The sequence below is a fragment of the Lynx canadensis genome, chromosome A2 (genome assembly GCF_007474595.2).
Source record: "Lynx canadensis isolate LIC74 chromosome A2, mLynCan4.pri.v2, whole genome shotgun sequence".
Classification (NCBI taxonomy): domain Eukaryota; kingdom Metazoa; phylum Chordata; class Mammalia; order Carnivora; family Felidae; genus Lynx; species Lynx canadensis.
The window spans coordinates 5,584,503-5,609,993 of record NC_044304.2 but is presented as its reverse complement, the minus strand read 5'-3'; the positions used below and the strand labels follow the sequence as shown (position 1 = coordinate 5,609,993).

General features: G+C 56.1%; 1 protein-coding gene across 1 annotated transcript in view; it reads right to left on the bottom strand.

Annotated features, from left to right (window-relative positions):
- Window positions 1-25,491, bottom strand: part of FBN3 (fibrillin 3) — a 60,907-nt gene that overhangs the window by 3,512 nt on the left and 31,904 nt on the right. Inside the window, exons 42-64 of the mRNA XM_032595282.1 lie at window positions 21,349-21,474; window positions 20,789-20,938; window positions 18,291-18,362; window positions 15,609-15,734; window positions 15,208-15,333; window positions 14,749-14,874; window positions 14,258-14,374; window positions 12,844-12,972; window positions 11,749-11,868; window positions 10,870-10,995; window positions 9,887-10,039; window positions 9,679-9,744; window positions 9,351-9,476; window positions 8,994-9,113; window positions 8,752-8,874; window positions 7,262-7,396; window positions 6,991-7,116; window positions 6,258-6,464; window positions 5,331-5,456; window positions 4,639-4,761; window positions 4,396-4,512; window positions 1,045-1,173; window positions 836-955 (exon numbers count right to left, since the gene is read on the bottom strand). Of these exons, the coding sequence (XP_032451173.1) occupies window positions 836-955; window positions 1,045-1,173; window positions 4,396-4,512; window positions 4,639-4,761; window positions 5,331-5,456; window positions 6,258-6,464; window positions 6,991-7,116; window positions 7,262-7,396; window positions 8,752-8,874; window positions 8,994-9,113; window positions 9,351-9,476; window positions 9,679-9,744; window positions 9,887-10,039; window positions 10,870-10,995; window positions 11,749-11,868; window positions 12,844-12,972; window positions 14,258-14,374; window positions 14,749-14,874; window positions 15,208-15,333; window positions 15,609-15,734; window positions 18,291-18,362; window positions 20,789-20,938; window positions 21,349-21,474 (2,889 nt within the window). The remainder of the gene's footprint in view (window positions 1-835; window positions 956-1,044; window positions 1,174-4,395; window positions 4,513-4,638; window positions 4,762-5,330; window positions 5,457-6,257; window positions 6,465-6,990; window positions 7,117-7,261; window positions 7,397-8,751; window positions 8,875-8,993; window positions 9,114-9,350; window positions 9,477-9,678; window positions 9,745-9,886; window positions 10,040-10,869; window positions 10,996-11,748; window positions 11,869-12,843; window positions 12,973-14,257; window positions 14,375-14,748; window positions 14,875-15,207; window positions 15,334-15,608; window positions 15,735-18,290; window positions 18,363-20,788; window positions 20,939-21,348; window positions 21,475-25,491) is intronic.

The following is a 25,491-nucleotide window of genomic DNA, read 5'->3' as shown; positions in this document are numbered from 1 at the left end:
TGACGCAAGACAGACCCCGGACAGCCCACTGCAGAAGGAGTGAGCAAATGAGAAAGCAGAGGGGGAAGCAGGCTGAGAAGGAGAACCGGCAGCAGAGGCAAAGGTGTGTGTGTGTGTGTGTGTGTGTGTGTGTGTGTGTGTGTGGTCCCCAGGGGCCAAATGCCACACAGCAAGGGAAAGATGGAAACTTAGCTGAGGACCCACCATCAGGGGAGGAGGAGGAACCAGAGAGAAGGCAACATCAGTCAGAGAGGCTGAGGGAGGAGAGCGTCTGGGAGGGGCAGGCAGCAGTGCCCAGAGCAGCGGAGGTGGAGGCGCCTGGAGAGAGTGGGCCCAAGGGTAGAGGGCGAAAGCCAGACTGTCCGGAAGGCACAAACGGAGGCGGTAAGGACGAGGCTGTCGTTAGGAGGGCTTGGAGCACAAAGAGAAGTATGCGATGGAGGAGGCTGGGGCACAGGCTAGTCCCCCAAACTGAGGGCCTCGGGAGCAGCTAAGGCAAAGATACAGCACACACTCCCATCTGCTACTGCCACACCCACGGCAGGCATCACCAATCAATCACAGAACTCTTTCCTAGTGTTCACAGGTGCTGACTCAGAATCCTTCTCAGCTGGGCCCTCCAGGCCACCACTCCCAAGGAAATGGGCTTGAACCTGGCCGTGCTTTATCTGCAGCCCCCCGACTCCCCAGTCTCCCCAGCAGTGGGGACCTCACTACCTCCCGGGCCAGCCCAGAAGCACTTTAGGTCATTGTGCTTTATCCCAACATCCCGGGTGGGGGCGGTTCCTAGTTGCCTGCTCCCAACAGATTCTGATGGGGGGCCCTTGACACTCACCCACACACTGGCTCCACTGGGAGTGCGGGGTGAAGCCCTGGGGGCAGCCACAGCGGTAGCCCCCCAGCTCGTTCTGACAGCCGTGCCGACAGCGATGGGGCCCGTCACATTCATCCACGTCTGCGAGACAGAGACCGGGTGGCAGGGCTCGCCCGGTGGCCCTGGGGACCACAGCCCAGGCCCAGAGCCCACCCAAAGCCCAGCTCTACCTTCGCAGCCATGGCCTGAGCTGTCCAGGGTGAAGCCTCGGTGGCACTCACAGCTGAAGCTGCCCGGGGTGTTGAGGCAGTGCCCCCGGGTGCCACACGGGCCAGGCTGGGCCAAGCACTCGTCGTTGTCTGCAGAGGACAGGGAACGGGCAGGACAGCCTAGCGGTTAGGGGATTCACGGCCAGCACCACAATGCTGGGCCTACCCAGCTCCCAGGCAAGTCACTGGCCCTCTCTGTGCCTCAGTCTCCCCTTCTGTGAAATGAGATCCATAGCGGCTCCCACATCACAGAACTGCCTTGAACGTTTGAGATGAAGCACGTATACGACCTCCTTTGAATCTTGTCTGCGGCACCTCAAAGCTGTGTGGCCCGGGGTGGCTGACTTACCCCCTGTGGGCCTGTCTCCCCAGCTGTAGCACAGAGATGGTAACACCTCCCTCACCGCGGTTTTGGGAGATTAATCCAGTCACACACAGGGCTCGGGACAGTGCTCAGCACGGGACTCAGGGATGAACAAAACCCCTTTTCCTGGGGGTAACAGTGCACTCTGTCCTCGCGGACACCGGACCATCATGACAGGTCAGCCTGGATTATGGACTGAAAGTGGCTGTCCCCCCTCCACTCCAGATTCGTATGTTGAAGCCCTACCCCCACAGAGTGATGGTGTTTGCAGGTGGGGCCTCCGGCAGGGGCTTCAGTTTAGATGAGGCCGTGAGGGTGGGGTCCTGAGGACGGGGTTAGCGCCCTTGTAAGAAGAGACACCAGAGAGCTTGCTCTCCCTGCCACGGGAGCACACCGCGAGAAGGCAGCCATCTGCCAGCCGGAGGAGAGCCCTTACCAGAAACCGACCAGGCCGGCACCCTGGCCTTGGACTTCCAGTCTCCAGAACCACGTGCAACAAGTGTCTGTCGTTCAAGCTGCCCAGTCTGTGGTGTTTTGTGCCAGCAGTGCGAGCAGAGACGGGCTGGTTACCAGACAGTGTGGCTACCATGCTAATGGCCCATGCTGGGAGTTTAGGGAGTGAACAGTGCATCTCCAGGGTGGGGCGGGGGGATCCCTCGTTTTGGCTCCCTAGGGTATGAAGATTGACACCAGACGCCTCCCTTTGGGGACCTGGGATCTCTCTTGGGTATGAGAGACGCTGGGGACCTGGGCTCCTCAGCCATAGTGGCTCCTGTATCTGCTGCTGGTGTCATCCGTCATGCCTGAGCCGTCCTTTGAGGGGCCACAGAGACTAGCCCTGGATTCCTGCCAGGATTTCACCAGAGAGAGGCCTCTGGCATGACTATGGTCTCTTTCCCTTGCATCCACAAAGCAGGCCAAGGGTCAGGGGGCATACTGTGGTCATATAAGTTTGATCTTCTAGTTTAATCATAAGCAAACAGAGGCCCTGAGACCCAAATCTGGCCCACTGCCTGTTTATCATAAACAAATTTTATTGGCACACAGCTATGCCCATTCATTTATGACATGTTGTCTATGACTGCTTTTGGCCTACAATGGCAAGACTATTTTTTTTAATGTTTATTTATTTATTTTTGAGAGAGAGAGAGAGAGAGAGAGAGAGAGAGAGAGTGAGTGCAAGTTGGGGAGGGGCAGAGGGAGAGAGGGAGAGAGGGGGAGAGAGAGGGAGAGAGAGAGAGAGAGAGAGAGAGAGAGAATCTGAAGCGGGCTCCAGGCTCTGAGCTGTCAGCACAGAGCCTAACACAGGGTTCGAACTCACGAATCATGAGATCATGATCTGTGCCAAAGTCGGTTGCTTAACTGACTGAGCCACCCAGGCACCCCAACCGTAGAGCCTTTTACAGAAAAAAATTGCAGACCCTTGATCTAGTTAGCCTAAGACCACCCACCAGGGGTATAGGCCATACAGATGTGAATCGTGAATGATCTGGAGCCCTCGATCCCTGGTAACTACGCAGTGGGGAGCCTGGCTGGGAATTTCAACTCTGTTCCAGAGAGAGAAGTCCCACGGGAGCTTGCTGGGTGTCTGCACTGGCTCACAGGCCCGCATGTGTACGTGCAAACAGCTACAAACTCATACAGATGCCACATTAAGTGTGCTCATCTTAGGAAGCAGGGAAGATAACTTGAATGTGCAGAAAAAGAGAAACGCATCTTGTTTCAAGGCTTGGAAGGCTCTTCCCCAGACGGGCACGTGACTCCCTCCTTCACCTCCGTCAGCTCTTTGTACAAAAGTCCCTTTGGATGTGGCTTCTCCTGATCCCTAGTGGAAAACTTGCAGCCTTCCTGATCTCCTTACTCTGCTTCACTTTATCTTTCTCTCATGCCATGCATCACTTTCCAACAGGCTATGGTGTTAGCTTACTGTTTGTTTGTTTTTAAATTTTTTTTAATGTTTATTTGTTTTTTCGAGACAGAGAGAAACAGAGCATGAGCAGGGGAGGGGCAGAGAGAGAGGAAGACACAGAATCCGAAGCAGGCTCCAGGCTCCGAGCTGTCAGCACAGAGCCTGACGCGGGGCTCAAACCCGCGGACTCTGAGCCGAAGTCGGACATTTAACTGACTGAGCCACCGAGGCGCCCCTTTGCTGTTTGTGTCTATTTGGAGTCCCTATTAGCAGGGACAGTCCATGGCGGCAGCAAGCTTGCCTCCTGTGTTCATTGCTGCACCTTTAGGGTTTAGAACAGGGCGAGTCAAACGGCTCCTGTAGAGGGACAGCTAGGAGGTATGTGTGACTTTGTGGCAACGACTTGGCTCCGACTCTGTTATTTTAGCGCAAAAGCGACTACAGACCCTATGCAAATGAATGGGCGTGGCTGTGTGCCGACCAAACTTTGTTAACAGAAGCAAGTAGGGGGCTGGGCAGGCCTGACCTGAGGGTTGGAGTCCAAAGACCTCCGGGCCAGAGCACAGCCTGGTCCACCGTAGGTCTCAGTAGGTGTGGGCTGAGTGGACTAGTGGGAGCCTGAATGGGGCCACCCATGGCTGGGCTTGGCCCCCAGGGGAGGTCTGGTTCTCCCAGGCCATGAGACACTAAAAAGCGATGGGAGTGACAGTTGCCCCTGCAACTCTGGCTTCGGAGCCAACTTCCGCTCTGGACCCCGTGAGACCGTAGGAGAGAGACCCATCAGGGACCGGTCAGGGGCAAAGGTGAGCGTCCTGGGCTGAGGTCAGAGGGACTCCTCCTCCCAGGTCCCTAGGGCAAGGAAGGAGACCGAAGTCCTAGGCATTGGCAGGATGTGGGCACCAACAGAGCAGGGGCTTTCTTCTGACCCCCTCTGTGTCCCCGCCGTCTGGCACACACGGGGGGTTGCCGCTTATTTGGAGAACAAGTGAGCGAAGGCCAGCGTCACGTGCCAGGGGCTGGGAAGGGTAAGAGGACTCACCGAGGCAGGCCTGGTGGTGCTGGGTGAAGCCGGGGGGACAGTGGCAGGTGAAGGAGCCGACGGTGTTGATACAGAAGAACTGGCAGTTGTGGTTCCTGGAGGAGCACTCGTCCAGGTCTGCAGCACAGACGTCCCCGCGGGCTCAGGGCGGGGCCCCCCGGGGCCGGGGGCTTCCCAGGGGAAAGACCCGGGGGCGAGTCGGGGGGGACGAAGCCCCACAGGGCCTGGGGGGGGGGACATCACCTCTGCAGGTCCTGCCGTCCTTCTCCAGCAGGTAGCCTCGGGGGCAGGTGCACAGGAAGCTGCCCTCGGTGTTTTTGCAGAGGAAGGTACACGGCGTGGGCGCCTGGCCACACTCGTCTACATCTAGAGGGTTGGCAGCATGTGGCGGGGAGAGGGGGGGTTGGTGTCAGACAGATGTCCCCCCCGGGGGGTCAGGGGCTGGGGTCTCCACTCAGGTCCTGCTGAGGCCTCCTTCCCAGGCCCGAACCAATCAGAATCTATGGGCTTATACAAGGAATGGACGCTTTTTCTGTAAAAAGCCAGAGATTAAACATGTTTGCCCTTGCAGGCCACATGGTTCCGGTTCCAACTACTCAGCTCTGCTTCTGTGGCAGGAAAGCAGCCGCAGAGGGAGAGGAAACCAAATAGCTCTGGCTGCCAATAAAACTTTATTAACAAAAACAAGCGGAGGGCCGGCCTAGGCCCTTGAGCTGGAGGGAGTTTGCTGACCCCTGACTGCGATGAACACCTGCTACACGACGAAACCGAAAATCTTAGGATGCACAAAGTAACAGGAGGAAAGACGCCCAAATGAGGTCGAGGCTGGGGGCGGGACTGGGGATGCTCTGCTTCCCGGGTTCGGCCGGAAGCGCAGGCCAGGTGCTGTGCAGAGGGAGCGGGGCCGGGCCAGGGGATGGGGGCGGGAGGCTCACCCAGGCAGGCTGTGGCAGCAGCATCCGGCGCGTACCCAGCCTGGCAGCGACAGCGGAAGGAGCCGAGGCTGTTGATGCACTCGCCGTGAGGGCAGAGGTCAGCGAGCACGCGGCACTCGTCCACATCTGGGGACAAGCAGGGCTCAGCTGCGCCGGCTGCCTCGGGTCCCTGGGGCACACCTCCACCCTCTGGCCGGCAGCCCTCTCCCCCGGGGCGAGGCCAGCCTCTGCTTGCCCCACCTGACCCCAGGGACCCCTCCCCGAGGCTGTGAGTCCCGCCCCGGACTCACTAATGCAGCTCCTTTCACTGCACCCCGAGAGCGCCTGGCAGGGGGAACACGCCCTCCCGCAGCCTCACTGCAACACCTCAGGGCACACGCACACAAATGCGGAAGCACAGGCAGAGGTACACACACACTGCACACCAGTCAAGGCCGACACTCCTGCGGAATCACAGGGACACACGTTCCGCGGCTCCTCTGTCTCCCCCCCCACCAGACACACCCTCGTCAGACCTGGGGGTCACCGCTGCTCGCTTGGGGTGACCTGTCCCACCCTCGCTGATACGCTGGATGAGACACGCTCGTGAACGCAGTCACTCACACTCGCTCGCACACCTACCCGCCCTCGTGGAACTCGCTGGAATCCAAAGCACACGGACCCACCTTCCAGCACATGCTCCTCATGCGGCCGGCACGCACAACACACACACCAGTGAATGCACACCGGTCCGCACCCTTTTTCACACACTCCCTGATGAGCCCGCAGAGAACAAAGAACACACACACATCGGCTCACACACCTGTTCACCCGCTCGCCCGAGTTCATGCACGCGCACAGCAACGAACGGGGTCCGGTTCGCACTGGCTCGCACACCCCAGCCCCCTCTGGGACACAGACACGACCGAGAACAAACGCCCCACCCACCTTGGCCTTCGGCGGTGTAGCCTGAGCCGTGGGGGCACAGGGTCCCGTGGGCAGAGGTGCCAGGCAGGGGACAGAGCTCACAGCGGGGCCCCCAGCCCCGGCCGCCCCCACAGCAGCACTGGGCCCTAGTGACGGCCTCACCGCTGCTCGAGCGAGCCTGGCACGCGGCCTGCAGCACCTCGGAGAAGCAGGGCCCCCGCCGGACGTCTGCAGAGAACGGGGCAGGCGGGTGGGTGGCAGGCACCTGCCGTCCAGGGCCCCCTTCCCCCCGGGGTCCGGCGGCACCGCGAGTCTAGCAAGGGCTCCCAGCTGCCTCCGACACAGCTGTGCGTGGGCGCGGGGCGCAATCTTCCAGACCGCTGTCACCTAGCACTGTCAGACGCCCTGCGGGGGCCGAGGCCGAGGCAGAAGCTGCAGACCCGTAGGGTCAAGAGACGCCTGTGGCCGCGGACAGCACGGACGGTCAAGGGCAGCACGGGGGCCAGGGAACACTAGGGAGGAGGTGTGAGTGGCAGTGGGCCGGACAGACAGACAGCGGGGACAGAGCAGATGGAGGACATCCAGGGAAGTGGACAGGACAGGCTGGAGCCTGGACTGGATGAGGAAGGGGAGGCTGGTGGGGACGCGAGGGGGCTGGCCTGCGGCTCCAGGCCGAGGCAGGGGCATGGCTGAGATGGGGCGGGGCGGGGGTTGGGCTGGGAGAGCTGTACCCGCCGTGCGTGGCCACACTCACCATGGCACTCAGTGCCAGCGGGGCTGGGCTGGAAGCCCTTGTCGCAGTCACACCGGAAGCTGCCCGCGGTGTTGACGCAGCGGCCGTTGGCACACAGGCGCGGCCGCGCGTGGCATTCGTCCTCATCTGGGGCGGGAGGGATGAGGCCGGTGGGGAGGCCGGAGCCCCGCAAGCCAGCCTCCCCTCACCCTGCACGCTCCCTTCCCGCCACATTCTCCTGCTTTGACTCGTCTCCCCCGGGGGGGCCCTGCACCCCCAAGCACACCCATACCTGTGCAGCCCTCCCCGGAGCCAGGCTGAGGCCGCAGGCCTGGGGGGCAGACGCAGGCGAAGGTGCCGATGAGGTTCTTGCACAGCATGCCCCGCTCGTGACAGTCCTGCTGACCGTCCGCACACTCGTCCACATCTGCGGATGACCAGGGAGAGAGGGGGCCAAGGTCAGGCGCCCCGTGGCCTGGCCGCAGGCCATGGGGGCCCAGGTCCCATTTCCCTCTGTGCCCTTGGGTACCGAAAGTACGAAGCTGAGGGGTCGGGACTGTCCCAACACCTGCGTCCCCCTGCCCACGTCAGGGTCAGTGAATCCGTCCGGCCTTAAACATGGTCCCTGGAACGCTGACCCTGAGACAGCCCTGGAGGGACCAAGTCCCAGCCCAGAGTTTCTCAGCTTTGACACTAAGGACATTTGGGACAAGAGACTTCCTCGTGGTGGAAGGTCTTTCTGTGTGCTGTAGCATATTCAGCAGTATCCTTGGCTACTCGATGTCTGCAGCAGCCCCCACACCCAGCTGTCACAATGAAAACTGTCTCCAGGGGTGCCCGGGGGGCTCAGCTGGTTCAGCATCTGACTCTTGATTTCGGCTCAGGTCCTAATCTCATGGTTCGCGGGTTCGAGCCCCTCCTTGGGCTCCAAGCTGATGGCACTGACCCTGTTTGGGATTCTCTCTCTCCCTCTCTCTCTGCCCCGCCCCTGCTCTCTCTCTCAAAAGAAATAAATAGACATTTTTAAAAAACCTGTCAGGGAGCGCCTCGCGGCTCAGTCGGTTGAGCATCCAACTTTGGCTCGAGTCATGATCTGTGTGAGTTTGAGCCCCGCTTTGTGCTCTGTGCTGACAGCTCAGAGCCCGGAGCCTGCTTCAGATTCTGTCTCTCCTTCTCTCTCTCTCTCTCCGCCCCTCCCCTGCTCATGCTCTGTCTCTCTCTCTCTCTCTCTCTCAAAGATAAATAAAACATTAAAAAAACCCACAAAACTGTTGGGGAGCCTGGGTGGCTCAGTCGGCTAAGTGTCTGACTTTGTCTCAAGTCATGATCTCACAGTCGGTGAATCCGAGCCCTGCGTCGGGCTCACTGCTGACAGCACAGAGCCCGCTTCAGATCCTCTATCCCCCTCTCTCTGCCCCTCCCCTGCTCATGTTCTCTTAAAAATAAATAAAAACATGAAAAATAAAGGTCTTCACGCATCACCACCACACGTCCCCTGGGAGACACAGTAAGAGCCCTCACGGTCCTACTCAGCTCAGGGCGAGCCCAGCAGCCACTGCAGAGGTCACCAGAACCACTGGCCTGCTAAGACTGGAGACCCCATTTTCATGACGACAGACGCACCACTCACAGAAGAGCACCCACCGCACCTCACTGCCTCAGTGCTGCCCTCACTCCATTTCTTGGTGCTCCCCCTTGGGCACAGGCTTGCATTTCCCTGTCTTCTCCAGGATCGAGGTATGGGGAGCCCGGGGCCCCGCCCGCCTCTCCTGCACATCCTACCTCTGCACATGGCCCCGTCCTCCCTCAGGGCGTAGCCGGCCGGGCAGGTGCACACGTAGGAGCCCTCAGTGTTGCGGCAGCGGAAGGCACAGAGCAGGGGGTTCAGGGAGCACTCGTCGATGTCTGGGGAGGCCAGGGGAGGGGCGGGCTGGGCAGGGTCTGCCTGTGGGATCCACACCCCCGCCCTCAGGCCAGCCACCGATGCCCCCCATCACACAGCCCAGAGGCAGGCAGGGTCATACCCTCGCAGGTCACCATGGGGCCGGGCTCAAAGCCGTCGGCGCAGGCACATTCGAAGCCTCCGATGACGTTAGTGCAGGTGCCTTTGCCACAGGGGTGCCCGACGGCGCACTCATCTACGTCTGGGGTAGGGGGGAAGGGAGCGGTCAGGACCCGCAGAGAGCCTCCTGCCCTCACCATCTCCACATTATCCTGTCTGCACCCCCTGAGTGCCACCGACCACACGGGCCTGATCTGGCGCAACTCCGGGCTGCACGCGGGATGCGCGTGCTCAGTGGGTTGGCCTGAGTGGGCAACTGACCTCTGCCCTGTCTGCTCCGTTCCTTCCTTCCGGGCGCGTGGGCGGGCTGGTCACTCACCCACACAGCGGATGCCTGTGAAGTCCAGGCTGTAGCCAAAGGGACACTCGCAGCGGAAGGACCCATCGGTGTTGACGCAGAGGCCGTTAGTGCAGACGCCGGGGTTCTCCGCGCACTCATTCACGTCTGCGGGAGGCGGGGGTGCCAGACACGGCATCGGTCACGCCCCGGCCACACTCGGGGGTCTCTTCCTCCCCTCCAGGCCGGTGCGGTCCGGGCCACCCACTGGGCAAGGAGGGAGCCTGAGACTTGGGAACGGGGGACAGACAGAGCCCAGACAGGGCTAGGCGGCTGCGAGGGGCCTTTGGCCCGTGGGCGAGGGGCTCACCTTCCCGAGAGTCATCCGGGCCTGGGACCGCCCCGTGGCCGAAGGGGCAGAGCTCCTGAAAGGCAGCTGGACACCAAGAAGGGAAGGGGGTGAGGGTCGGGGGCTGCTGCTGGGCCCCTAGAGCCCCCCCTGAGCGTGTGTAGGAAACCAAACAGATGTGGGCCGGCAGGCGGAATCTAAGGGGAGACAGACAGGGCAGGAAGCTCACCGCTGCCCTCCTGAGGACACAGCTCACAGGGGTAGTTCCAGCCCTCGCCAGGCTTCTGGCTGCAGCAGCACCGGGCCTTGGTGGTGTTGAAAGCTTTGGGCACAGAGCACTTCCCGGCCTCAAAGTGGGTGAAGCAGAAACTCTGCCGCGTGTCTGTGGGGTGACCCCCCCCCCAGGGAAACATTAGAAAGGTCATCGGTAGTGCCCTGATCATCACCCCGGTCCCAGAGAATGGGGGGCCCAGACCCCACCAAGTGGCCAATCAGAACCCCCCCTATTGTGGTGATTGGCTCCGAGATGGACATGTGACCTACACCGGGCCAATGAGGGCCAGCCCTGGGGCTTCCGCTGGACCCCTGGGAATCCCTTCCAGTGACACCCCACATCCACAGCTGTGCCAAGGGGAGCACACTCAGCCAGTTATTCGTGGCTCAGAAAGCCCCTTCCTGGAAAGGGGAAGCAACTGATTCCAGAGAGCCAGAGGACCTGGGACATGAGACCCCCAATCATCATCGTGGACTCCCCTCATCAGCCCTGGACTCCCATCAGCCTGAGAAGTCCTCAAGGGCAGGTTGGGGTCTGAACAACAAACACTGATTGGGTTGCCCTGCCCTCTGCTTTGCTGCCCCTAACCGGGGAGAGACGATGCTGGCTCGGATTGGTTGAGGCTAGCCCACACACTGGACAAGGCTGGCCTACTGAGGTGAGGCCAGCCCACGGAGGGCAACCGCAGCCACTACAGGGCAACCAAAGCCCAGGAGACCAGGTTAGCCCAGACTGGACCAGGATAGCCCTCCGTGCAAGTGACTTGTCTGGCGCAGAGGCTGTTTGGACTAGAAAAACCCCACCAATGCCGGGAAGCACCTCTGACTGGGCAGAGCTCCTGGAGATCCATGCAGGAAACTGCAGCCCCCTTTTCAGGGTGGCCCCACTCTTCTCGCCCTACCTTCCACCTCTTCTCAAAGAGAGAACCACAAACTCACCAAAGCAACGGTGCCTGTTGTCAGAAAGGACGAAGCCAGGTGGGCACAGGCACTGGAAACTCCCAGGGCTGTTGGTGCAGGTGCCAAAGAGGCAGAGGTTGGGTCCTTCCAAGCACTCGTCGATGTCTGGGGGGGCAGGGACACGAGCTAGGTGGGGTGCAGGCAGGACCTCTGCCAGGGTAGGACAGCCTCAGCTGTCGGGGGAGGAGGGGGCGGACAGAGTGGCAGCCCAGCCCGGGAGGGTCCGAGAACTGACAGACACGGGCCAGGGGCCCTCGGGATGCAGTGAGCCAGAGCACCAGCTGGGCTGTGTTGGGGGCGGGGGAGGAGTCTTTCCTAGAAGGTATCTCCGGGACAGGGGTCATGGTCAGGAAAAGTTCATCTTTAGAGACTGACCGTGTACAAAGCTAACCAGGATCGGATAAACCTAGCTTATGCTGGATGAGGTTAGCTCATACTGTACTTAGGGGAGACCAGAGAGAACAGATCAGAAGAGAGGGTCCAGACTGATCTAGGTTAGCCCACCTGCCTAGGCCAGACTGGTCCAGAGTAGCCGACTCGGTACAAAGTCACCCAGACAGGGACTTAGACCAGGGGGAACTCGGGCCAGACTGGTCCCTGACCACCACCCACCAAGAGTGAGGAGTTCTCTGGGCCCTGCAAGCCCACACCCATGCCCATTTTGTAGGATCCATGAAGAAGAAGCCTCTGGGCCCCAGAGAGAGACCCTGAGCCGAGCATCCGAAATAATCCTCGTAACAGAAGTTGTGTACACAGCTGTGTTGGGTGCTGTGCTAAGGACTCCTCCACCCTCACCAAGACCCCAGCTGGCATTCCCATTTCACAGATGGGGCAACAGAGGCCCAGAGAGACACTCACCGACACAGTGGTCATTCTGCACCTGGAAGCCAGGGGGACAGATGCAGCGGAAGGAGCCCTCGAGGTTCTGGCAAGTGCCTGGCAGGCAGGTTCCCGCGAGGCTGAAACACTCATTGGTGTCTGGGGAGAGGAAGGCGAGGGGTCCCAGCACCAGCCTGTGACAGGGGTTCACCTGGGACTGGGACCAGCACCTGTAGTCACCGCATGATGACCAAGGGCCCCAGAACAAGTCTTCCTGGGTCCAGGGGAAGAGTTGAGACTCAGGAAAAAAGAGCCTGGGAACGATATTCTGGGTCCTAAAGTGGGGGTTATAGGTGAAGCTATGTGGTGTCCAAGGGAAGGAGCAAGGTCCCTAATCTTAAGCCATTTACAGACCCCCTTCCTGATTTCTGTGTAATCCATGTAGCACCTTGACTATTCTTTGTTTCAGAAAACTTAGGGTTTTAATTTTTTTTTTAAGTTTATTTATTTTTGAGAGAGAGAGAGACCAAGCGTGAGTAGGGGAGGGTCAGAGAGAGAGGGAGACACAGAATCCGAAGCAGGTTCCAGGCTCTCTGAGCTGTCAGCACAGAGCTGGACACGGGGCTTGAACTCATGAGCTGTGAGATCATGACCTGAGCTGAAGTTGGATGCTCAACCAACCGAGCCACCCAGGCGCCCCATAAACTTAGGGTTTTTTTAAAAGCATTTTTAAAGTTTATTTATTTTGACAGAGAGACAGAGGGTGTGTCCAGGGGAGGAGCAGAGAGGGACAGAAGGAATCCCAAGCAGGCTCCGTGCTTTCAGTGCGGAGCCCCACACGGGGCTCGAACTCATGAACTGCGAGATTGTGACCTGAGCCGAAACCAAGAGTTGGACGCTTAACCAACTGAGCCACACAGGTGCCCTGAAAACTCAGGTTTTTAAGACAGCCTTACCCTAAACCACAAATCCTGTGAAAACATGGATGTGACGTGCTAGTTGTCATTTCCTTTTATACCTTAAAATAAGTGCATGATTATGAAATGGAACCGTCATCACTTGGAAGTATGAACTGCAGGTCAACTTGGAGCAGGGGCTGGCGGAGATGACTCCCCACTCCAAGGCGAGACTCACCTATGCAGTTCTTCCCGTCGGCCGTGAGCTCGAAGCCATCCTGGCAGAGGCAGTGGAAGGAGCCAGCTGTGTTGAGGCACTGGCCAAATCGGCACACCTGCCCCACCAGGGTGGTGCATTCATCCATGTCTGCAGAGGGGATATGGGCGGATGGGGTCACCCATAGTCCTGGGGCTCTGAGCCTCCCTTGCACTCTGTCCACAATGAAGTTAAGTTGATGGCAGGGACTTCAATTTATCATGTATTCACGTGCTAGGCTCTGTATATCCAACTATCCAATGAGGCAGATAGCAGTATTTTCTAGTACAAGCACTTAAAGCTATGAATTTGCCTCTGGGTACTCCATTAGCTGAACTCCACAAATTTTGTTGTGTTTTCATTTTCATTTAAGTCAAAAATATTTTCTGACTTCCCTTATGATTGCTTCTTCGATCTCTGGATTCTTTAGGAATATACTGTTTAATTTCCAAATATTTGGGGATTTTTTGGGATGTCTTTCTGTGACTGGTTTCTAGTTTACTTCCCTTACATTCTGAGGACCTACTTTGTGTGACTAAAAGTCTTTAATTTTCTAAGGTTTGTTTTATGGCCTAGAGTATGGGTTTTCCTGGTAAATGTCCAGGTGCACTTGAGAAGGATGTGTGTTCTGGAATGTTGTATAAATACTGACCAGGTCTAGGTGATTGACAGTGTTGTTCAGATCTTCCCTATCCTTACTGATTTTCTATTTGTCCCCTCTCCTACTGAGGGTAAGTGTTGAAGTCTCCAACCGTAACTGTGGGTTTATCTTTTTTTTTTCCAGCTCGGTCATTTTTTACTTTGTATGTTTTGAAGCTCTGTTGTTAGATGCATATGTATTTATGGTTGTTATGTCTTCTCAAGGAATTGGTCTCTTTATATGATATCTATTTCCATCTCTGCTAACATTTCTTGTTATTACTGTCTGTTTGGTCTAACATTAACATAAGTAGGTACTACTATTAATCTTTTTGCAGAAGAGGAAACTGAAGCCCAAAGAGGTAAAAGGTAAAACGACTCATCTGGGGTCACACAGCTGGCAGGTGGCAAAGCTGGGATTTGAATTCATGTTGCCTGACTTTGGAATTCATGCTTTTAACCACTGCACCCAGGTGGCAGCATCACACCACCCAGGTCTGTGCTGTGTCCTCTATACTGTCCACCGGCTGCCGTCACCCTGGGTGTAAGCTCTAGCGAGAGACCTCCTGATGCCTGACCGTGGGGTGGGGTGGGAAATTTTGTGGTTGACTATTTTAGAGGGAGCACCGACCACTGGGGTTGTTTTTCTTAAGGGATCCCTGGGGCCAGACCCTTTATTTCAGAGGGGCGCCCTCAAGCTGAGGACCCACTTTTCAGGGCGGGGCAATGAGGCCCGCCCGCCGGCCCAGGGGCTCACCGACGCAATCTCCACGGTGTGTCGCCACGAAGCCAGGGAAGCAGAGGCAGTTGTAGGAGCCGACAATGTTCTTGCAGGTCCCATTTCCGCATGGCTGCCGGTCACACTCGTCGACGTCTGCCAGAGCAAAGCCCCCAAGCCCCGCCCGGCTCACCCAGGGCATCAGGCAGCTCAGGGACTGAGGGCCTGGCTGGACCCAGCCCGCCTCTCCTGCACCTAGCCCTGTCCGGATGGATGGGCAGTGACCCCTGGGGGGGGGAGGTGGCTGGAAAGAGCCCCTGAAACGATTTATCACTACTGTTTTGCAAACCGAGGCACAAGGAGGTGAATAAAGGTCATAGATCCAAGGTCTTAAGTGCTAGGACTCAAACCTGGGTCTGTCTGTGAACCAGATGGATGAAAGCACTGCCCTCACAGGGGACGTGTGCACCTGAGGTCCCTCTGGCTTGGCAGCCTGGCTCTCCGGGGGGGGAACAGGAAGGGACGCTCACCAGTGCACAGGGTCTGGTCTGCCGAGGCCCGGAAGCCACGGTGACAGAGGCAAGTGTAGCTGCCCTCGGTGTCCACGCAGTCACCATGGCTACAGATGTTTGGCATCTCCCGACACTCGTTCCGTCCTGGGGGAGGGCAGGCAGTGTGGTGTCCCCAGAACCCCACCTCCACACACACCCACACACGCCCACACACACACGCATGGCGTTTGCCGAACCTGCCTGGAAGCCCGCGCTCAAGCTGCTGCCAGACCAGCACCATGCTCCCACCCCCCCTCCTCTTCCAAGCCCCCTATTAACAGGTGCTCGGCATCCCCAACCACCCCATGGCACAGCCGAGGAGAAAGACCCGGATGGAGCCGTGCCCTACTCAAGTCACAGGGCTTGTCCCTGCCCGCCAGGTCCCACAGCCCACCCCCTCGGCTCCCTGCCCTGCAGCGTGCTGGGGTCCCCGCTCACCCACGCAAGCCCCGCTCGGCGACAGCTTGTACCCTCGGGCGCACTTGCAGCGGTAGCTGCCAGGGATATTGATGCAGTCGGCGTTCTGCTGGCAGGGGCTCTCCCCGCCGGCACACTCGTTCACGTCTGCGGGATACAACCGACAGGCAGGAGTGCGGGAGGCTTCCTTGCCAGGTCCCAACCCCAAACCCTGCCCCGGGCTTTGCAGCGGGGAATCCCTCCGGAAGTGGCCGGAACCAGAGGGAGGCTGGTTATGTGGGTAGGAGGCCCCCTGGGAAGGCATCGGCCCCGCTGTACAGAAAGGGAAACTGAGGCTTATGGAGCTTAAGTGACTTGTCCAGAGGGCATGGGGTGGGGGACGAGCCTCCCACCCAGGGCTGGGGAGGCCGGGCAGGTGGCACCTTCGCAGACCAGCAGCACGCCGTTGTAGCTGAAGCCCGTGGGGCACTCGCAGCGGAAGCTCCCGATCTGGTTGATGCAGATGCCATTGGCACAGATGGCGGGGATCTCCCCACACTCGTCGATGTCTGGGGAGGACGTCGGCCGTCAGGGGCAGCCCAGCCCCAGGGAACACCTGGGGACCCTGGGCCAGGGGGCCATGCAGTCTGGGAGAAGGGGTGGCCACAAACGAGCACACTGGAAAAATTCTGCGGCAGCTGAAGTCTTTCTGACACCAGAAAGAGATCAGGATGTGGGACGAAAGACAGAGAACAGAGGGGGGTGAGCATCTCTCAACTGAAAACACGTTCGCCGCAGCCCAGTGAGTCTGCCTCTGCCTCAAGGGGTCTGCTGGGGTCAACAGCCCCTGCGAGATCAGGAAGCCACATGGGGGGGGGGGTCCTGGGACAACGCTGAGCAAGAAACCAGAAGCGTCAGCAGAGGAATGGGTAGCGAACCATGGTCCGTCCGCAGGATGGAACGTAACCCAGCCTTACAAAGGGGTGAAACACGGACACGCTACGACGTGGGCGAGCCCTGAATGCACGATGCTCAGTGGGAGAAACCAGACGCAGGAACAGATATTGTACAATCCCACTGAAGTAAAATGCCCGGAAGAGCAAATCCATAGGCACAGAAAGTAGAACAGGGGTTGCCGGGGGCTGGCTGAGGGGGAACGGGGGGTGTCTGCTCACGGGGACCGGGTGTCTTTTTGCGTGATGAAAATGTTCTAATGTAGGGGTGCCTGGGTGGCTCAGTCGGTTAAGTGCCCAGTCTTGGTTTGGGCTCGGGTCGTGATCTTACGGTTCGTTGAGTTCAAGCCCCGCGCCGGGCTCTGTGCTGACAGTGCAGAGCCTGCTTGGGATTCGCTCTCTCCCTCTCTTCCCCTCCCCAACCTCAAAATAAATGGATAAACTTAAAAATAAAATGTTCTAACGTAGTGGTGATGGCAGCACAGCTCTGTAAAGACACGGAAAACCACTGAATTGTACTTAAGGTGGGCGAGGCATGTGGTATGTGAGTTATACCCCAAAAAAGCTGTTATCTATACAGTTGATGCTTAAACAGCACATGTTCAACAGCACCACATGTTCAAACTGCACAGGGCCACTTAGCTGTGTGTATTTTTTATATAAATAGAGTATAGTGCTATAAACGTGTTTTGTTTTGTTTTGTTTTGTTTTTGAATGTTTATTTATTTTTAGCGAGCACAGGTTGGGGAGGGGCAGAGAGACAGGGACAGGGGATCCAAAGCAGTCTCTGGGCTGATAGCAGCAAGCCCAATGCGGGGCTCGAACTCATGAACTGTGAGATCATGACCTGAGCCAAAGTCCGATGCTCAACTGACCGAGCCACCCAGGCACCCCTCCTTATAGGTATCCTAGTAACATTTTATAGACTGTGGCTTACTTTATTGTAAGAATGCGGTATACAATACCTGTAACATATAAAACGTGTGAATCTACTGTTGACCTCATCAGTAAGCCTTCTGGTCATCAGTAGACTACTAGTTAAGTTTGAGTGGGGCGTCAAAAGTTATATGCAGATTTTCAACTGCATGGGGTTCTGCGCCCCAAATCCTCGTGCTGTTCAAGGGCCAACTGTATAAAAAAGGAATCCAGAAGCAGCCTAAGTGCCCATCCATGGGGGGCTGGCTGGTGACCTGGGGCGTGTCCACACGTGGAATACTACAAAGCAGGACAAGAGGGGGGCACTGCAGTCAGTCACTTGTCTGGGTCTTCACGGCTCGTTGGTGGCCGGAGAAAAGTGAGTCGCAAACCAGTATGCAGGGAATTATAGAATGAGAAAATTTCAAACTCCCCAGAAAACAATGCCGTGCATTCTCAATGGGGACCTCTATGTATACTGAAATGCACGAAGAAGGAACTAGAAATCCTCGGGGCATACAGCATGGGAACCTTGGGAGTGTGAAGGAGATTAGGTTTGATGTGGTAACGGCAGGGGAAGCAGATCTTATCTGCCATGCCCTGGTTGTTTAAAATAAGGAGAGCACATCCTTATTGGGATGAAAACAGCCCGAAGTGGGTTCACCAGTTCCACACCACACAGCTGAGCTGTGGCCTTCCAGGGATTAAACTGCACACAACCTTGTTTGGCTTAAAGAAGGCCATTCTGACACTTGCCACCGCGTGCAGTGACAGAAGTCGGTCACAGAAGGACACGTCCTGCGTGACCCCACTCGCAGGAGGTCTTTAGAGGAGTCCCGTCCACAGAGGCAGAGTGGAGATGCTGGGAGCGAGGGGTGGGGCAGAGGGCAGGGGCGTCCGTGTTTCATGGGACAGAGTCTCAGTGTGGGGCGATGGAAAGTTCTGGAGACAGATGGTAGGAATGGTTGCCTGAGAGTGTGAGTGTGCCTGATGCCGCTGAACTGGACATTTAACAACGGTTACGGTGGTAAATTTCATGTTACATGTAGGTTATCAGAATTTTAAAAAATGAATAGTAACAATAAAAATACTCTTACTTTTTTTTTTAATAAAGGGAACTATTTGGGGACATAACTCCTGGCCTGGTCTGGGAAGGCAGAAGTGTGGGCATGGGGTGGGGGTGGGTGGAAGGGGGAGGTCAGGGCCCTGGGGACAGAGGGACCTGGAGGCTGTCAGCAGGGGGACACAGTCACTCACCAAGGGGCTTCCCCGTGTGGATGTCAATGACGAAGCCAGGGGCCTGGTTTCCGCACAGGACCTGGTAGTCCACTGGGCAAAGGAGGACAGGGCAGAGGGTGCTGGGGCTGCAGGCTCCCAGGAAGGACACCCCCTCCTCTTCCTGATCCCTGCCCATGGCCTCCTCCAACCCTGTAGCCCAGCCCTCACCCGGCCTCTGACAACTAGTCTCTCTGCCTCCCACCCGCTTTCACCAGCACTGGAAGAGCTACAGGCAGCCACCCACCCGCGCGGCGTGACCTTCCAACACAGAGACACAGAGACGCGACCTCTCTCATCTACGTGTGAGTGCCGCTGACCACACCCCACTGCCCTCTCCGGAACAGGCAGACTCTTCAGTTTGAATTTCAAGACCTTCACCCCCTGGCCCTGCCTTTCCAGCAGCGACTCCTGCCCTCCCGTTGCACTGATTTCATTACACGTCTGGAGGGGCTCTGCTCTCCACCGTCCATCCATCCCACATGGGAACTTTGCACATGCTGTTCCCTCTGCTGTTCCCTAGCAGAGCCCACTCCAGCCTCGAGGACTCAGGGCGGCCACAGGGAAGGCTCCCTTGGGCTCCCTCCGACCCGCCACACTGGCACCAGCCGCTGATGGCGCCACCCCTGGGCCTCCCCGGGGCAGCCCACCCTGCCTAGTTGCATCCCGTTGGCAATGCCGAGATGCCGCCTACCAGACCGCGATCCCCAGGTGGGGCAGGTGTCTCTGGGCCCGCCAGGTGGACACGGGCAGGTATTTAGGCAGCGGCATCTTGCCACCTTTCCCCAGGTCCCCGCCCTGGCCGTCACTCGGCCTTCTACCCGCGTCATCGGCTAGTATGGACCTCTGCCTCGTCTTACCTGCACCTGCACCTCAGACTCAGGTGCACGAGATCCGAGCAGGTACCTAAGTCCCAGCACCCAAACCAAGGGTGACATGTGATCTGTCCTGACAGTCTCTTGACCAGAGCTGGCTGTTTGCAGCTCCCTCCCAGCCTGCACAGCTCAGGTCTGCCCCGTTCTCGCTACCTAGAACGCAGACCAGGCCCACCACCCAGAAATGCCCAGTAACGATCCCCTCTCTCCATTGCCCCACACGGGATGGACAGCCACTGCCCCCCAAGTTCATGTCCACCCAGATCCTGAGTGTGACCATCTGGGGAAACAGGGTCTTTGTAGATGCAATCCAGAAAAGATGCGGACACCCTGGGTTAGGGTGGGCCCTGAATGCAATGACCGGTGTCCTTATAAGAAAAGGAGAGACACGCAGACAGTTAGAGAGAAGAAGCCACATGAAGACGAAAGCAGAGATGGGGGACAGAGCTCCAAGCCGGGAACACAGGACGCCCAGAGCCACCGGAAGCTGGAGGAACCAAAGAAGCACTCTAACCTGGAGCCTCTGGAGGGGGCACGGCCTCGCTGCCACCTTGGCTTCGGGCTTCTAGCCTTCAGAACTGGGAGAAAATTAATTTCTGGGGTTTTTAAGCCACCAAATTTGTGGCAATTTGTTGCCACGGCCCGAGGAAGCTATTGGTCTCCGTCAGCCGGGGCTGCCATGACAAAATGCCACACACCGGGTGGCTTAAACAGCAGATGCGTATTTCTCACGGTTCTGGAGGCTGGGAGTCCAAGACCAAGGTGCCGGCAGACTCGGGGTCTGGTGAGAGCCGCCTCCCGGTTCAGAGGTGGCTGTTTTCCTGCTATGTCCTCACATGGTGCAGATCGTCTCCCACACACGTCTTCTCGGAACGGCCCCCATCCCATTCAGGGGGCCTCCTAATCCCCTCCCCAGGGCCCCTCCTCCTAACACGCCGCCCTGAGGACCGGGGCTCCAACGCGTGAGTTTAGCAGGGGACACATTCAGCCCATAGCATGTGGGAACGTCCTTGTTGTCCACTTTCAATCACTGCCCCACTCCTGCGGCTGGCTCTTTCTGATTCCTGGGCTGGCTGCTAGATCATTCTACCAGCTCTCTTTCCAGCTGCCAGCATGGTCTGCTGCTCAGTTCTGCCTCCAGCCCTTTGCTCGTGCTGTTCCCTGCCCGCAATACCCTTCTTCATCCCGAACAGTGTTTCAGCAGCTTTTCCCAGAGCTTCCCCGGGGCTGCACCTTCCCCTGCTCATGGGGCCCCTGGTGCCTCCGGCCAGTTTTGCTTTCCTCCCTGGCCCCAGGTACTCACTGGCCCTCCCCCCAAAATAGTCTGCGAGTCTCCGAGGACCTTTACCACAAACGTAAGCTTCACTGATCCATTTTGAATCCCCAAATCTGCAACATACAAGGAAGGATGCCTCGCCCACCCCAAGACGGATGCTTTCCATACGCCACCTAGGACGTATTTTCAACTCCTTAGCCCTCATCGGAACAATGTGGGATGAGAGCTAATCTGGGCGCCCCAATCAAGGTGCGCCTCCTTAAATACTGCACTAAAAAGGAGGAAGCTGGAAGGAAGGGGGCAGGGGCGGGGGTGTGGAGAGCACTCACGGCTGGCAGGGGTGGGGCAGGCCTCGCAGGGTCTGTTCCAGGCCTGGCCAATGTCGTATGAGCAGCAGCATATCTTCCGGGTCACGTTAAAGGCCAGTTCATCCCGACACGTGCCGTCATGGTGCCGGAAGCAAATGCTCTTCCTCATGTCTGCAGTTCCGTTAGGAAGAGGAGTGTGGGTAAAAGATAGCCAAGAGAGGGGAAGAAAGAAGAGAGGAAGAGAGAGCCATCAGACGGCTGGGAACTCATTCACGGGTCCAGCTGAGAAATACTGGCTTGATGCCTCTCCCCCAACACACATGGGGTGCCTTTTACATTTTAGATTTTGTTGGGCAGTGCACAACCTGGACAACCATTCATGACAGCCCTGGGCCCCCAAATCCTGCATCTTGTTCTCTGCTACTGACCAGCAACTCAAAAATACACTCACCCTCCTGCTCTCTACTCCCCTACACACAGCTCTCCACACTCTTCCAAGGCTTGGAGACTCCTAGGAGTCCTTCCCACACCCAAGTGCTTTTCCCACAACTGCCTATCTCCCCAGTCATCACACTTTGTACCCATGCAGTTGTTGCCACCGTTGACTTGCAGGTACTCCGCAGGACAGACACAAGTGTAGTTCCCCAGGGTGTTGTAGCAGGTACCGGGGCCACAGATGCCCGGGTGTGCATAGCATTCGTCGACGTCTGCAGGGGAGGGAGGGACAGCATCTAGCAGTTGTCTGGGTAACTCCCAACCCCAGACCTGGTAGAGTCACTTCATTATGGGCTTGAGCTCAGTGTCAAGATTAGCTTAAAATGCACAGGCATTTCAGTGACAGGGAAAGATCCGACATGGTGTTAGATGAAAAAAAAGAAAAAGCTTACTATGATCTCACTTTTTTTTGTTTTGAGAGAGAGAGAGAGAGAGAGAGAGCACGTGTGTGAGCATGGAAGAGAGCCGGAGGGGAGAGGGAGAGGGAGAGGGAGAGGGAGAGGGAGAGAGAGAGAGAGAGAGAGAGAATCTTAAGCAGGTTCCACATTGACCATGGAACCCAGTGTGGGGCTTGATCCCATGACCCTGGGATTATGACCCGAGCCAAAATCAAGAGTCGGATGCTCAAGCGACTGAGCCACCCCAGGCGCTCCTGACCTCACTTCTATTAAGAAAAAAATATGACCTGGGGTGCCTGGGTGGCTCAGTCGGTTAAGCGTCCGACTTCAGCTCAGGTCATGATCTCAGGGTTCATGAGTTCCGGCCCCGTGTCGGGTTCTGTGCTGAGAGCTCAGAGCCTGGAGCCTGCTTCAGACTCTGTGTCTCCTTCTCTCTCTGCCCCTCCCCTGCTCATGCTCTGTCTCTCAAAAATGAATAAACATTAAGAATTTGTTTTTAAGTGTAACAAGCATTCTCAGCTAGTGAGCTATATAAAAACAGATAGTGGAATATTAGCACTATCACCAAAAACGGCAGAGTATGGGACATCAGCCTCCACTCCTGCACAAAACTATCAAGCTGGCAAAAACTGACAAAATCGACTTTTGCAGGAGTCTGGAATCCAGTCAAAAACTTACAACAACCATGGCATCTGATACGTAAGCTATCCTAAAAAATCTACAGAACAAAGGGGCGCCGGGCAGGCTCAATCTGTGGAGCGTGCGACTCTTGATCTCAGGGTTGTGAGTTCAACCCCATGTTGGGTGTAGAGATTACTTAAAAATAAAATCATTTTTTTTAAACAAGTAGAAGTTTTACTTCATTTTGAGAGAGAGAGAGAGCACCGGTGGGGGAAGCACAGTGAGAGGGGACAGAGGATCAGAAGTGGGCTCTGCCTGATAGCAGTGGGTCCGATGTGCGGCTCAAACCCGCAGAAGGTGAGATCATGGCCCAGGCCAAAGTTGGAGACTCAATTGACTGAGCCACCCAAGTGTCCCACTTAAGAATAAAGTCTTAATGGGGCACCTGCGTGGCTCAGTCAGTTAAGGGTCCGACTTTGACTCAGGTCGTGATCTCATGGTTTGTGGGTTCAAGCCCTGCGTCAGGCTCTGTACTGAAGCTCGGAGCCTGGAGCCTGCTTCAGATTCTGTGTCTCCCTCTCTCTCTGCCCCTCCCCTGCTCACGCTCTAGCTCTCTCTCAAAAATAAATAAATATTGGGGCACCTGGGTGGCTCAGTTGGTTGAGCATCTGACTTTGGCTCATGTCATAATCTCACAGTTTGTGGGTTCAAGCCCTTCACTGGGCTCTGTGCTGACAGCGTGGAGCCTGGAGCCTACTTTGAGTTCTGCGTCTCCCTCTCTCCTGCTCATGCTCTGTCTCTCTCTCAAAAACAAACATTAAACAAAATTTGGTGGGGGGGTTGCCTGGGTGGCTTAGTCAGTTAAGCATCCGACTTCAGCTCAGGTCATGATCTCGCAGTTCACGAGTTCCAGCCCCTTATCAGCTTCTGTGCTGATAGCTCAGAGCCTAGAGCCTGGAGCCTGTTTCCGATTCTGTGTCTCCCTCTCTCTTTGCCTCTTCCCTGCTCGCACTCTGTCTCTCTGTCTGAAAAATAAATAAATATTCGGGGTGCCTGGATGGCTCAGTTGATTAAGCGTCCGACTTTGGCTCCGGTCACGAACTGGCGTTTCATGGGTTTGAGTCCTGCGTCGGGCTCTGTGCTGACAGCTCAGAGCCTGGAGCCTGCTTTGGATTCTGTGTCTCCCCCTCCCCTGCTCGCTCTCTCTCTCTCTCTCTCTCTCAAAAATAAATAAAGATTAAAAAAAATTAAAAAGTAAATAAACATTAAAAAAAGCTTTTAAAAAATAAAATAAAAAAGAAAGAAAGAAAGAAAGAAAGAAAGAAAGAAAGAAAGAAAGGAAGGAAGGAAAATTCTGCTTCTAATAGCGTCCAAAAAATGCAATGCTTAGGAATAAATTTAACCAAAGAGACACAAGAGTTGAGCACTGAAAACTACAAAACATCACGGAAAAAAACTAAAGAAGACTGAGAGAAACGGAAAGACCTCCTGTGTATACTGTTAACACAGCAGTACTCCCCACAGCAATTTAGAGTTGCCATGCAATCCCCATTAAAACCCCAATGCCTTCATTTTTGCAGAAATGGAAAACTCAGTCTTAAATGCACGTGCAATTACAAAGGACCCCCCCCCCCCCAGCCAAAACCATCTTGGAAAAAGAAAAGCAAAGTCGGAGGACTCACACTTCCCAATTTTGAAACTTGCAGTGCTCCACTCATTAGGACAGTGTGGTATGGGTGAAAGATAGACATATACATCAACGGAATAGAACTGAGAGTCCGGAAGGAAACCGTGTGTCACGTGACTTTTGACATGGGCGCCAAGACCACTCAATGGGGAAAGAAGGGTGTCTTCAACGAGTGGTGCAGGGACAACTGGATCTCCACAGGCAAAAGAACGAAGTCAGACTCCCTCTGACACCACAGGCAAAAAATAGCTCAAAGTAAGTGGAAAACCTAAATATATAAGAGCCAAAATGATAAAACTCTCAGAAAAAAGACATAGGGGTCGGGGCGCCTGGGTGGCTCAGTCAGTTGAGCGTCTGACTTCAGCTCAGGTCATGATATTGCAGTTCATGAGTTCGAGCCCCGCGTCAGGCTCTGTGCTGACAGCTCAGAGCCTGGAGCCTGCTTCAGATTCTGTGTCTCCCTTTCTCTCTGTCCCTTCCCTACTCGCACTCTGTCTCTCCCTCAAAAATAAACAAACAAACAAAAAAGACATAGGGGTAAATTTTAATGACCTTGTATTTGGCAGTGGATTCTTAGAGGACACCAAAACACAGCTGCAGAAGGAAAAAAAAAAAAGATAAATTTGGCTTCATCGGAATTAAAGCCTGGTGTGCATCGAAGGACACCATCAAGAAAGCAAAAAGACAACTACAAAATGGGAAAAGCTATTTGCAAACTATGTATCTGATAGGGTCTTATATCCAGAATACAGGAAGAGCTCTCACAGCTCAACAACAAAAAGACAACCCCCGTTTAAAAATGGGCAAAAGACCTGAACAGACACTACTCCAAAGACATACAAATGACCAGTAAGCACGTGGAGAGATGCTGCTTAGTCATCAGTCATCGGGGAAAAATGCAAATCAAAACCACAATGAGATGCCACTTCGCACCCACTAGACGGTGTAACTTTGAGCAATGGAAAATACCAGTGTTGGTGAGGATGTGGAGAAACCGGGGCCCTTGTACATTGCTGGTGAGAATGTAAAAGGCTGTAGCCACTGCAGAAAACCATTGGGCAGTTCCTCAAACACAACAGAGTAGTCAACAGAATCGCCATGCAGCCCAGCGATGCCGGGTGTGAGACAAACTATCTGACAAGGACCAGCTACAGAATTTGCCCAGTGGAAAATGAACACTGGGGCTTCCTTGTTCAAGACCCACGAAGAGTTTCAAGGTGGCGACAGCAAAGCATTAAGCCAAGTGTGGGCCCTTTGGAGAATAGGATTCTATGCTGCCGCACAGAACTGCAGCCCTCAAGTGCACCTCTAGCCCGGCAAGGCTGCACATCCAAGGTCAGTGATCTGGTTAAAGGCTCCCTGCCCTGTGACTTTTATTTGTTGATTGGACCTTTCTCTTTCTTCCTTGATGTCCCGAGAGACGGGGAGGCAGAAAGGAATAAAACATTCTTCAAGTATTTAGGTTCTGATTCTGCTGTGATAGCTTCTTCTTCCACGTACAATGGAGGTTGGTGTTTTGATCT